The 13,302-nt window shown below is 44.3% G+C and overlaps 1 protein-coding gene across 1 annotated transcript in view; it reads right to left on the bottom strand.

Moving 5' to 3' along the window:
- SMAD3 (SMAD family member 3) overlaps positions 1 to 12,742 on the bottom strand; it is a 91,518-nt gene extending 78,776 nt beyond the window's left edge. The window contains exon 1 of the mRNA XM_068143541.1: positions 12,143 to 12,742. Coding sequence (XP_067999642.1) covers positions 12,143 to 12,348 — 206 coding nt within the window. The 5' untranslated portion in view covers positions 12,349 to 12,742. The remainder of the gene's footprint in view (positions 1 to 12,142) is intronic.
- Between the last annotated feature and the right edge of the window lie 560 nt (positions 12,743 to 13,302).

The raw sequence follows: 13,302 nt of genomic DNA, 5'->3' as shown, positions 1-13,302 counted from the left end.
AATTGCTGTCCTTCACAGACAGCAACATTTAAATCACACAAGGACTAATCCAGAAGTTGCTTTGCTCTTAGGAAATCTAAGGAACTGTGCTATCAAGCTTTCCTTCTCAAGCCTTAATTTCAAGGAAGAGACAGATTATTGCACCATTTTCCACAGCAGGAATTCAAATTCCACTTGCTTCAATACCTTTGAAAAGAGCGTTCCTCTCAAACTCATAAATGATTTAGAAGAGAAAGCTTAATTAATAATGTTGTTTCCAGCCAGATGGCCAGCTATTAGTTTTCAGTCATCAATTTCAGAACAATTCACCAGAAGTCTTTGGATGCAGAGGAGTTTTAAAGCAAAGAGAGGCGACGGCCCAGCACTATTGGTGGCTGCCAAATGATCAGTAAAAGGCAAGGGTAGAGAAATGTTTCGTTTTCCCAACTCACCTTGCTGTAGGTCATGGTTGTAGCAATCCACTAGCAACAGCACAATTGTGTTACATTCATTTCATATTTTGTATTTGGATGGCATTAAATTCACATAGGGTTACGTAATATTCTTTAAATGAAAACATGAGGCTACATGTATAATGTTTCCTCTGGACTTGTGCTCACAGACTTCAGACTGAAGCTCAGTAGCAGACCACTACGGAATGATGTGCAACAACCAGTCAAAATACTCCATCTGTACAGGAGGCAGCAGAGGAGAGATGAACAGATAAATATTATGCAAATCCAGCTCAGCTTTACCACTAAACATCCATGGAATTCTGATCTTCTCACTGACACAGCACCCACATATTTGTGAAGAAAGTTTGCAACAGAAAGCAAAATTGCTTCCTCGGTACAAAGGAGATGCTGACCAGCCACAGAAAGCTTTTTAGAGAGGCAAGGTTTTGCAACAGAGTCTACCAGGGAGGTTGTGGATGCCCCCTCCCTGGAGGTGTTCAAGGCCAGGTTGGATGAGCCTTGAGCAACGTGGGCTAGTGGGAGGTGTCCCTGCCCATGGCAGGGGGGCTGGAACTAGATGATCTTCAAGGTCCCTTCCAATGCAATGTTAGGATTCTATGAACTTCAGGAGATTTTAGGAGCTTTTCACAACTTTTATTAAATTCTCTACCATCCTTGTGAAGCAAGGGCTGTATCTGAGAGGTAACTTAAGGGTAAGGTCCAAAGTAGTTTTGCTCCATGTTACACAGTGGTATGGAAAAACCCTGATGTTTTCAGTCTCCCCTACCCACAGTGCACATTCATTATGCAGCAATCCACAACTGAAAACCTATCTTAATTCAGTTATGACTGGGAAAAACAAATATGCAACTGCATATATGAACTTTCAGCCTATAGTTCTATCAAACAAGCAAAACCAGATTTGGGAAGAAGCTTCAATGATCAGCTGTCTACCTACACACAAGTTATTTATGGCATCTAATTCAGAGCAGAGCTTCCAACAGTTTGCAGACTGCCAGCAGACTTCACCGGCGACAGAAATCAGCTATAAAGTACTATTAGCTTTGATAATCAGACAGTGATTATCTGCTTTTATTTCCAGAAAGGGTTGTGAGGTACCAGAACAGGCTGCCCAGGGAAATGCTGGAGTCACCATCCCTGGAGGGACTGAAAAGCCACGTAGCTGCAGTGTTGAGAGACATGGTTTAGGGGTGACCTGACAGTGCTAGGTTAAGGGTTGGGCTTGTTCGTAAAGGTCTTTTCCAACCTAAATGACTCTATGATTCTACTTACTTATTTATTTATATTTAGTTAGTTTGTAAAGTTTGTTTCTGTGGCAGTGGTCTTGAATCAGCTGGTTGTCTCTTTCCACCATTCTAACAGTCATCTTCTGCAAAAACTTCACTGACCCTAAGAAGACTGACAAAATATTAAACAATAACATTAAAGAGGCAAATAAACTCATTTTGACTTATGTGAAGCTTATGGTCAGTAATTCAGGTGAATCCAGGCCCAAGAAGCAGATATGGAGAAAGATTAGCCAAATACTATCCAAGGTTCACCATTCCAAGCCTGAGAAACTCTTACAAGGTAATCTGGCCTCTCCAGAATTCCTGGAGTTTTGCTTGAAGGTTCCAGGCCAACATCAGTAACTATTCTAGTTCTAGACCTTTCTTGCAACAAGCTGCTAGCCATGGGTGGAAAAAGCAAGGACAGATGCTATTAGCTGACCTTGTGCTGTTCTAAATTCAAGGCCCATAATTGTGGGTGGGCTTTATCTAGGCCAGGCAAGAGGAAACCTTAGTCCTTCCTGTATTTGTGTAGCTGTATTGCAGGGGAGGTGGGAAGGGGGCTCAGGGAGAAGCACATTCTAAGGGTTTCACCAGTGGTATGCAAAAAAAATAAGAAAAAGAAAAAAGAAAAATCCACAGTGAGAACAGCCAAATGCTGCCTTCTGCACAGGCACAGGATCAGGAGCCACTGTCAATGCCAAACCCAGTGCCAGTGGTATCTCAGCTACCAAGGAGGGCCTCTGCCAAGCCCATCAGAAAACCCTCAATGAAACTTGAGCAAGAACTCTGCTGAAAATTAAATACATTGCAGACAAGTATCATTTTCAACAAACTTCCAGCTAAATCCTGCCTGGCTTCCTGCCAGATTTCCAGCCCAGGGTTATGCCTAGTCTTCATGGGACCGGAGTGGGCCTCACGGGCTCTGTTGGGCAGGCTTCAAGTCCCGCAAAGAAGAATCCACAGAAGCCCCAAAAGCCCGGAGCTCAAAAGTAAAAAAAAGAGCAATCTTCAACCCACAAACAGCTCTACCCTCTATTTGCAGTTCACTGCTTTCTTGTGCTGGCCTGATTCTCCTTTCACTTCCATGTAAATCAGAAGTAAATTTACTGAAATTCGCGTAATTACACAAATGCAAAAGGAGTGGGAAAAGACTCAGACTCCAGCTGCTTATTAGCCTTTCTCTGAGGCAAAGAGTGCTTTTTGAACACTGATCCTCTTTTGCAGATACTGTTCCATGTGTGCTACAAATTGGCTATGCACCCAACTCAAGGGGAACACCAATTTGCTCAACATACAATAAGAAGAAAAGGACCTTTCTGTACAGTCCCACATGTATGGAAACCACAGTTTTGTATCTCTATGAAAAGAAAACCGCATCTGGTCTTTCTGAGTACAACAAAATGGAAGGTGCTGGTAGTTGGGTCTTTGTCTTCCCACACAGCAACACTTAAAATCCAGTTAGGGAGGGAAAGCAAATTTTTTTTTTTTTGGGGGGGGGGAGGGGGAAGGGGAAGTTTTCTTTAGCTGTTAAGTAAAGCAACAACAGTTGCACATTCAAGACAAAAACAAAGAGGCATTCTCATGTTCCACAGCTGTCTTCTACTAAGCCAAATATTTCTGTGATCTTTAACTGTTCTACATCTGTGAAGAGTAAGTGAATTTCTCTTTTCCTGTTCAAGAAACTAGAACAGGAAGGACAAAGTTTTTCCTCTTTTGTTGTGAAGAAGAAGAGCCACTATCAGCACCCATCATCCAACCACTGCTGGCTGCAGCTTCACCACAAAGGAGGAAATTTCTGTTCTGACTTCTTTGGGGTTGTTTTTAAAAGGACTGTGTTATGGACATCACCAATTCAAAGATCATCTTGCACCTTTCCTATGGCATATTTTGTAAGCAAAAGCATGGTCAAATTTCCAGATTAGATAACTACAAATTACAAAGTGACACAAGGATGGTCCACCTAAAATCTTCATCCTGAGACTCTCTTTCCTGAGGACCCCAAAGACTGGGGGAAGCAAGGGCCTCAGACAGGTAACTCTCCTGACACTCTGGTTCCTGCAATCTTCTCTCCAGGATTCACCACAGCTCACTTTTCATAAACTGATGCACATTCCTCTGGAGATCAAAAAGCAGATACTCCTGTTCATGGGGTCAGGCACATGGCCCATCTGTGGTGGGTGTGCAGGAGAAGGGAACACACAGAGAGCCTAGACATGCCACCTCAAACATGCAGCTTCTTTGCCCTCATAAACTCAAGCTCTTAACAGCAAGTGAGCTGTAAAGGGATTTATAGTTAAAGTATAGTAAAAGATCACCGTTCCTAGAGTCACACAGGTTCTAAGAGGTAGGTTTACTGGATCAGAATCAAGTTCTTTCATGAGGTTCACCAATGAGATTTACCATCAGTAACAGCTACATCAGTAGCAGCTCCAAATACTTAAAAAATGCATTAAATGGACTCCTCATGGAAAAGCATGACTTGAAACACAAAGGAGGTTGAACAATCAAGGAACAACTACCATTTTCTTCCTGTATTTCCCTGTGTTCTCTCCCCAATGCTGCTCCTACCCACTGAGCTGCTGCTTCTGAAGAGTTTGATGTGAGCAAAGCCAGTATTAGCGATCATGTGGAGATTCTCCACTGCAGAAAGGAATGGTGGTTCAATACTTCCTTCAGTACAGATTTCCTGACCTACTAATTTTGAACAGCCTAAAGTCTGTTCACACCACACACTGCATGTAGGATAGAGAAACTTACCCAGTCACTATGTGAACAAATCTGGATACCCAGAACAGCACAGCTACAGCAGCTCAGGTTGAAAAGCCTTCCTAGCTGACAAAAAATATTCCCTCTTCTGGAGCTCACACAATTCCTAGGCCATTCTTTAAAAAGCAGGGTGTTATTTCTTACCTGGTTAGGCTCTTCTGAAGAGAAGGGTTACCCTTTTTCTGTCTTGATGTGGGGTTTGGATTTTGGTTGGTCTAGTTTGTTTTGTTGGGGTTGGGTTGTTTTGTTTTGGTTTTTTAGCAGGGCTCCTATTACCATGCACAAGTAGTTTATTCCTGCTCACATTTGTGACCTCTGCTTCTGAAGGACAAAGCCTTTAAACAGAAAGAAAGAGCTGTAGCTTTATATTCTGTTTATACAGAGCCACAGTACCAGTAGCAATAAGCGTTGCTGTTTGCCTAAGGGCAAGTCCCACCGTTCTGACAGTGATGGTAAAGAAATGGGTGAGCAAATGAGGATCAGGTCTAAGAGGCTTCAAAATATCTTTAAAAGCAGTATGAACTGCAACAATTGACACATTATTGTCTCTCCAGTTACACGGAAAAGTTGGGCTACCAGGGACAAGCACAAGAGCCCAATCATTAACAACTTCCTTGCCTTTATGTTTGGACTCAAGTCGCATGTAACTAAATGTAATTAGCAAACATTTGCTAAGCTTGGTGAAGTCAGCCTACCAGAACTGGAGTGTCTGGACAAGAACCTCTGCCCTGTCTTTATTCCCCTTGCTCCTGCCTGCTCTCTTCACTGCCAATCAACACAATCAGCTTTGGACTGGAAAAAGCTTTTTACACAGCACATCAAGGCAGACAAGGACAGAAGTTAATTAGGACTATTCATAAGCTTTACTGGAAGAGTGCTGCATCCCATCCCTGAAAATTTAATTGCACTTAACAGAGGAAAGCCAGAAGAAGATGATAATAAAATAAAAATTGGAAAGAAAAAAAAAAGAGAGAGAGAGAAGAAGATAATTTGGGAATAAAACCTGATTTCAATTTAATTCAAGCACTGTTTGGTCCTATTTATTTCCTAAAGTAGTTCAGGCAGGATAATGGCATTATGGTGCATCTAACAACATTAGAAGCTCCTAATAAATTAACAAGTGAAAATTAATGCCTGCTCAGTCCATTAAATCTTGTTAATTTTATTTTGGTTGCCATAATATAGCAATCACAAGTTTATATTATTAAACCAATATTTATTAGAAGAACTCACTTTAATTGGATCCCTGATGTGATAATCCCATACAGTGTGGATTTCTTGATTTCATCAATTTTTTGCATTTATTTCTCATTATATTTAAATGGCTGCAACGTTCAGGGTCTTTTGCTAGTACTAGGGGAAGTTATGCAACCATTTCAAGCACTTTTGTTTCACAAAGATTCAACACTTACTTACTACACAATGTAATGACAATCTTATGACCCCCTTACAGCAGCTATTTTAAATATTTTAGGCTCTTAAAAGGAGAGAAGAGGAAAAAAAAAAGGCAGAGAGATGACTATTTGAAAACATCTCAGCAAACAGTAAAATACATTTTTGTTTCCATTTAGCCCATCAATGTTCTGTACAAACATTGCTGTGTTGTCTTTCAAGTCAAAAGGACTTTTACCACCAGTCTTTAATCCAAAAGGTCAGCTGGCTTGCATATCTCTAGGAAAAATAGAAAGATGGATATCTATTGACAAAAAAGTCTGAATTATATTTGGTCCTGCAAGAGATCACAGTTTGAGAAGACATCTGACTGGGGGCTGAGTCTGATGCACTATTCCAGTAATTACTTTGAGGGAAGGGCTTACAGTGCTGTGTGATGGTTTCTCCCCTCACCTCCCTCCTTTCTCCAGTTTCTTTATCTCTGCTAACACAGCTGAACGTGTAATCACTCCCTAACTGGCTGTACCGACATCACTGCTTTAGCTTAACGGTAGTGTTCTAAGAACAGCACAATGTGGACTAGAAGTAGGCTAGAGCGCTATTATCCAGGCTGCTGCAAGGCACCAATCACTGTAATGCAAGGTAAGGGGAAGAATTTGGAGGGGAAGTGGGGAGCAGAAAACTTTGTGCTCAGAGAGAGGAGTTTGACTTTTAAAAATATGGTAATGAGGAAGGTAGTGTGACCAGCAGGATCAGGGAAGTTATTGTCCCTCTGTAGTCAGCACTGGTGAAGCCATGCCTCACCAGTGGGACTACACTGGGATCAGTTTTGGGCCCCTCACTCCAAGAAGGATCAGCTGAAGCTGGTCCATGAAGGGCAACAAAGCTGATGAAGGGTCTAGAGCACAAGTCTTGTAAGGAACAGCTGAAGGAACTAGGGTTGTCCAGCCTGGAGAAAAAGAGGCTGAGAGGAGACCCTCTGGCTCCCTGCAAATTCCTGAGAGGAGGGAGGCTGGAGCATGGTGGGGGTCAGTCCCCTCTCTATTAACAAGGGATAGAGAGGAAACGTCTCAAATTGCACCAGGGAGGCTGAGGTTGCATGTTAGATGAAACCTTCACTGAAACGGTTCTCAAACACTGAAAGAGACTCCCCGTGGAGGTGGTTGAATCCCCTTTCCTGGAGGTATTTAAAAGACAAAGATGTGGTGCTGAGGGACTTGGTTTAGCCCCAGACTTGGTAGAGTAAGGCAACATTTGGACTCAATGATCTTCAAGGTCTTTTCGAAACAAAATCATTCTAAGATGAGAAAGGTACTGCTGGGCAAGCATGACTGCAGGCAGAAAGCACCCCTGACTAAGGGCCTGTGTATACTTAACATGTTTTCACCTTTAGACCTGATCTGCAAAGTCACACTAAGGCCACAAAAGCAAGTTACAAACAGAGTTGTAAAGCAGCGTCTACCCTGCAGCTAGCACTGCTGCAGCTAAACGAGTTGTGGCAGCACAAAGGTTAGGACAGGGCTGTAAAAACCTGCCCATAAAGCCAGGTCAGTACATAGGTTAGTGGAGAGAGTTTTGCAGCAGTAAAATTGCCAGCAACAAGAAGCTAACAAAGTATAATGGCAGCTAGACTGGGTTTGCACACAGACTGGACTGTGACCACCTCCAGTGCTCCACCATTGTCCCAGTCTAAGTGTAAACACTCTTCAATAGGTCTGTGTAATATTAAAGCTGCTCACATATGGAAACAGGCCAAATTAAAATCAGGCAGTTTAAAGCTGGTATTAAAAACCATACAGATTTGCCCATGGACACACAAAACTATGAGACTGGCCCTTTCCTCATTACTGAAATCAGACTAGCACCAGCTTCAGAAGAACTTACTTCAGGGTCTTCCAGACAACCCCTGCCACTTTTATTTACAGTTTTCCTATTTTCCTGGTGTCAAGGCAATCCTAAGAACACAGTCAATTCCAGTGAACATTATGTGGTCAACTACCAACACAACAAAAGGTGTGGTCACATCCAAGATGTTCCTCAGATCCCTTACTATTCCTGGTCTTCCCCACCGAAATGCAAATTGTTTGAGGAAAACCTTGTTCAGCTGCTTTTAAAAAGCAAATGTAATATGTTTCCATGTCAGTTGGTATATTCTAGCCTTATCAGATGAGTTCCTCAAGAAACAACACCCACCTCTCTTCCAAACTATTTTCTAAATAAAAAAAAAACCCAAAATACCACTTAAAAGGAGGAGTTCCTTACATACAGGAACCCTGGCTCCCTTAAACCCACTGATGAGACCAAAAAAAAAAGTAATCACTACAATAGTAGATTCAAAAGAAAAATATACATATGAAAATATATTACAAAATGTCATGAGATTCATGTCTTAATCCATGTAGCATCACTAATGCCCTTGAAACAAAGCATTTACTATCTCATTCCATATTGGCAAAATTGCATAGCCCTCAGAATTTACTAACTGCTCATCACATGCTTCTGGCTTCTGCAGTTCCAGTCTTATATAGGTTAAGAGTTAAAAATTCATCACAGTTCAGCCTAACATGCTTTATTTCTAGGGCAAAATGCTGACAGTTTGTCAGGGGCACGGTACAGCCTCTCTTCAGATCAGGATTAGAAACTCACTGCTCTCCCACCAAGGATGAAGTCCATGGAGTACGGCAGGTGTGCAGCCCTTCCTGCCATCAGATTTCACACTTACCATAGTTTGGTCTTAGAAGCAAATAAAGCCTGAAAACCTAAAAAAAAAAAATCTGATAGCTGGAGTAGACCTAAGGTTGCTCACAGATCAAAGCAGAGCCATGAACTCAACCCCCTGGCTGTGCTACCTACCTCAGGATGCCCAGAAAGGTGGGAGATGCCCCATCCAGGAAACATGCCAGGTCAGGCTGCTCTGAGGAACCTGCTCTAGTTGTAGATGTCTCTGCAGTGGGTTGGACTTAATGACCTTTAAAGGCCCAGCATCAGTAACTGGGCACAAGAAACAATCAGATGGTCTGGGACTAGTAGGTTTCTCAGGTGGAAATTACTTCCCTTTCCAGCAGGGGAGAAGAAAAAAAGAAGAGGGGTGGGGGAGGGGAAAGGAAAAATCCTGCCAGCAGAGCATTACACTGAAATCCTTGAAGGTCTCTCCAATCTTCTATTGTCTGCCACAGGTTCTTCCTACAGAAAACCTAGGGCCTGAGGTCTGTCATGTCATCTTACATATGGAGCCCTTGGAAAAGTAATACATGCTGAACAAATACACAAGCAAATAAACTATCATTGCTTAATAATCCACCAGGAGATAAAAATGTAGGATGTGCTTTCAGTTCCAAGTAGATACAAGTGACAGCAGGAATACAGTTGGCATTCCTTAGCCCTACAGCAAACATGAATTATTTTCTTGTTCTTTTTTAATGCAATCCCACCTGATCACTACAGGAATTTGCTGGGTAGCCCTTATTCCCACCAGTCATGTTTCTGCAAAGCTCAAGCACTCTTACATCTGAATCTTGCTTGGTCTCATGGATACAACAGCTAATTTTGGACTTACCCTGCTCCTGCTGGGCCAGAGTCATCACTGGCATAGCTCCACTGTAATTCAGTCTACTGATGCATTACAGACAATGCACAACATGAGCTAATCCTTAATGATGGTTTTTCCCCACTTTCTCCTCCTCAACACACTTATTTGACTAAATAGTAAAAGGACATATGTAGAATTATTAAAAGAAAATCCTAACAAACAAACAACAACCCAAACAAAACCCAAACCCACAATCAAATTAAATTCAGACTTAAATTACCTTGCAAACACTAATTTCACATGACATGATAATCAGATTCACAGATACATTAGGACAAACAGTGCAGTCCAGAAAGACATAGCCCTTAAAGTCACAAGGCCTGGTTAGAGTTTCACTGACTGCTAGATAAGATGTTTCCCATTTCCAAGCCATTTACCAAACCCATATATAAACTGCTGCAGGAAGTCCAGCCCAGATTAACCTAACCATGCTCATCTGGAGTTTCACAGTATACACACTAAGCAATAATAAAACTACATACGAAGTGTCATGCCTAAAAAACCAGTGCCAAGGCACAAGGAGCTACCACCAAAATACCACTTCCTCCAAAACAAAGTTTAAGATCTGCAGGACCCAGACTCTATGTGTCATAAGAGAGCAATTTTCAATGTTTTAAAGTCCATAATGTTTTAAACGTTTTCATTTCTGTACAGATGCCCTCTAGGAGCAAGATTCACTTCTGCACTGTGGGAACAGCCAAGACAATTTCTAGAGGTGGCACCGTTGATGACTGGCGATATCTGACTGGTGATACCTGCTTGTGTTGTTCCTTATTTTCAAACATTTAAATTATTTTTATAAATTAAAACATTGTACTCCACCCACTTTTTTTTTTTTTTTTGCTTCCTTTGAATCATAAAATACCAAAACCTCCTTATCTAAACCACCCCGTTACTAGGTAAAAGATGTATCAAGAGGCTTCACACTCCCTAACGGGTCAACAGCTGCTAGACACATCATCCAGGTCCTATCAGCAAGGCTGCTCAAGTCATTTTCTCCTTTTGCAATGGTTAAGTATTTCAGGGAAGTGGTTTAAAGAGAGTATTATCTATGTGGAAAGCACACAGCTTACCAAGAAATTGAAAATACAGGGTTTAAGGCATTTGTATGGGGCAGCAGCTCTACAGGTTTTGATTTCTGCTTCAGCTAGGCAAAGCCAGAGTAACTCTAACAAAGGCTGAGAGGTCTATTTGCATTGCCGGCCAAAATCTTAGCCACAGTCATTCACCACAAAAAGAAAAGGGAAAAAAAAAAAGAGACATAAAAGGGGACGAGTTTTCCTTAAAAAAAAAAAAACAAAACCCCAAACCAAACACAAACCAAAACAAAAACAAACCCCCCAAAAAACCCCACAACTACTATAGATGTTGGTAGAAAATCTGAGGAGTTCTAAACATCCACATTTCTAAGCCACTTGCCTCACTTTTTTTTTTTCATGCAACAGATGCTGCTTTGTGTTAGCTACTGCATATTAAATCATTCTGACAACCAAGAAAGCATACATTTGTTTGTGCGAGAGAGAAGCATGAATACACACAAACACACAGATATCTTCTCACGCAGAAGCACACAATTATGCAGCATTCAAATATTTGGGATGAACTTTGGCCTTTGTTTAATAAGAAAAAAAAGTTTAAAAAAATAAATAAATAAAAGTACCCTCACACGACAATCAGTAACAGACTCTGAAGTCATCTGGCTGAGCTCAGAGAAACCAACAAATCTCCAGCAATAAAACACTTTTGGGGAGGTATTTGAAAGTTACTTGGAATTTTTCTTTTTTAGATGGGATACTTGGATCCACTTCGTTTGTGATTTATAATGGTTTCATGGATGGGCTGAAAAAGAAAATTCGTCCAAAAATGAGAGGGGGGTGGGGTGGGGTGAGGGGGAAATCAGTTCTATTCCTCCTCCCACGGCTGCCTTGTTTGTTTGTTGGTTTGTTTTTGTTTTTTTTAATTATTTTTTTTTTAACTCCAAACAATTCCCTTCAGCTGTTTCATTTGCATTCCCCATTTTAACAAGTGATTTGAAAACATATGCACAGCAAGGCTCCAAAAATCACCTCTTCGGAGTAATATCCGCCGAGCTAATATGGAAGAAACCAAGCAAGCCCGAGCAAAAACCGTTTCCCTGACACATTAATCGCGAGGAAACCTGAATATAACAGCACCAGAGAACAGGCTGAAACTTTTGACAATGAGTATCCACAATAACTGTAATCCACACTGCTTCCAACTTTTTCTATTTTTTTTCCCAATCTCGGCTGGAGACATATTTTCTCCCTTACATTCCCCTCTTATTACTAGACAGGGATCCAGTTCTGCAGCCAGTTATATTTTTTTTTCCCCCTCAAACTATATATAGAGCCAGAGCAGAGCATGCAGGAGAGATCCAACCCCGCAACGAAGCGCGGCGGGGCTGGAAAGCAAAACAAACCCACTCTACCAGCCTGCGCCAAGAGCACGCCGAATCCCTGGGGAGAAAGCTGCTACCGAAGGGCCTCCGAGCACCTTCGTACCCACCCCGGGTAGGGGCCCCACTGCCGCCCCCGCCACATCTCCCCGCAGGGGGGAACGGGGCTGGGGGTCGCTGTGGCCGGCGAGGGGGGCCCCTAGTTTTGCGTGCGCCCCACCACCCTCACCACCACCGTGAAGCCCCTCTCTACCTGGGGATGGTGATGCACTTGGTGTTGATGTTCTGCGTGGTGATCGCTTTCTCCAGCTCGTCCAGCTGCCCCGTCTTCTTCAGCTTCTTCACCAGGCTCTTCACCGCTTTCTCGCACCATTTCTCCTCCTGCCCGTTCTGCTCCCCTTTCTTCCAGCCCAGGAGCCGCTTGACGATGGGAGGAGTGAAAGGCAGGATGGAGGACATGCTGGCTCGCCCGGCAGGGCCGGCAGCGCCCCACTGCTGGCTCCGCGCTCGCCGCCCCCTGCTCCGCTCCGCACTGCTTCGCTCCGCTCCGCTCCACGCAGGCCCCGCCGCGCCGCGGGCAGCACAAAGCCCGGCCCCGCTGGCCTGCTTTGGCCTGGCTCGGCTCCGCTCCGTTCACCCGCCCCGCCGGTGCCTCAGCGCCTCGGGCCCGCGGCACCAAACTTTGCCCGGAGTTCGCCGCCTCTCCCCGGCGGCGGCGGTAGCTCCCTCCTCCCCCTCCTGCCCCGCTCTGTGTGCGCGGAGAGGCGCCCACTCCAGCTCATTCCCAGTCTGTCTCTCATGCAAATTGCCTGCTGGCCGCCCCGGCCCGGCTTCCACCCCCTCCTTCCCTCCCAAACACGCTCACTCACGCCGCCGAGGGAGGGCGGGGAGGCGGCCAGCCCGCTGGGAACTCCGCTCTCCCCCCCCCCCCCCCCCGCCTCTACCCTCCGTCGACAACCCCCACGCTCCCGGCAGAGGCCCCCGGGCGGGACAGGGCTCTCTCTCCCTCCTTCCCTCAGCGGTGTACGGAGCTCATGGCTTTCCTTCCGTGAGCCCCCTGAGAGTGCAGGGCAGAAAGGTCCCCTCAGGGCCGCCGCGGGGGGAAGACGCATCCCCACCCCGCAGGGGCTCTGCTGCGGCCCCTTGGCCTACCCACAGCGCGGAGAGCCGCTGGGGAGATGGCTCTGTCCTGCTCAGGGCCATGGGCACACAGGTGGGTCAGCCTGGCCAGCCCTGCCTGGAGAGAGCCCATCGAGAGGAAGGCAGCAAAAATAAGTGTCCTGGGGCAGGGTGGGATGGATGTGCTCCCCACCATGGCTGGCTCCTCTGTGGAGAAGTGCGTTTCCACACAGAGGTAGCCGAACACAACTTGGTCAGTCCCCCTCAGACAATCTGCAGCTTTTGTTTTAGCCC

Source organism: Melanerpes formicivorus, unplaced genomic scaffold (genome assembly GCF_026170545.1).
Source record: "Melanerpes formicivorus ecotype bairdi unplaced genomic scaffold, bMelFor1.0.p_v2 SCAF_10, whole genome shotgun sequence".
NCBI lineage: Eukaryota > Metazoa > Chordata > Aves > Piciformes > Picidae > Melanerpes > Melanerpes formicivorus.
This window is presented reverse-complemented; position numbering and strand designations above follow the sequence as displayed.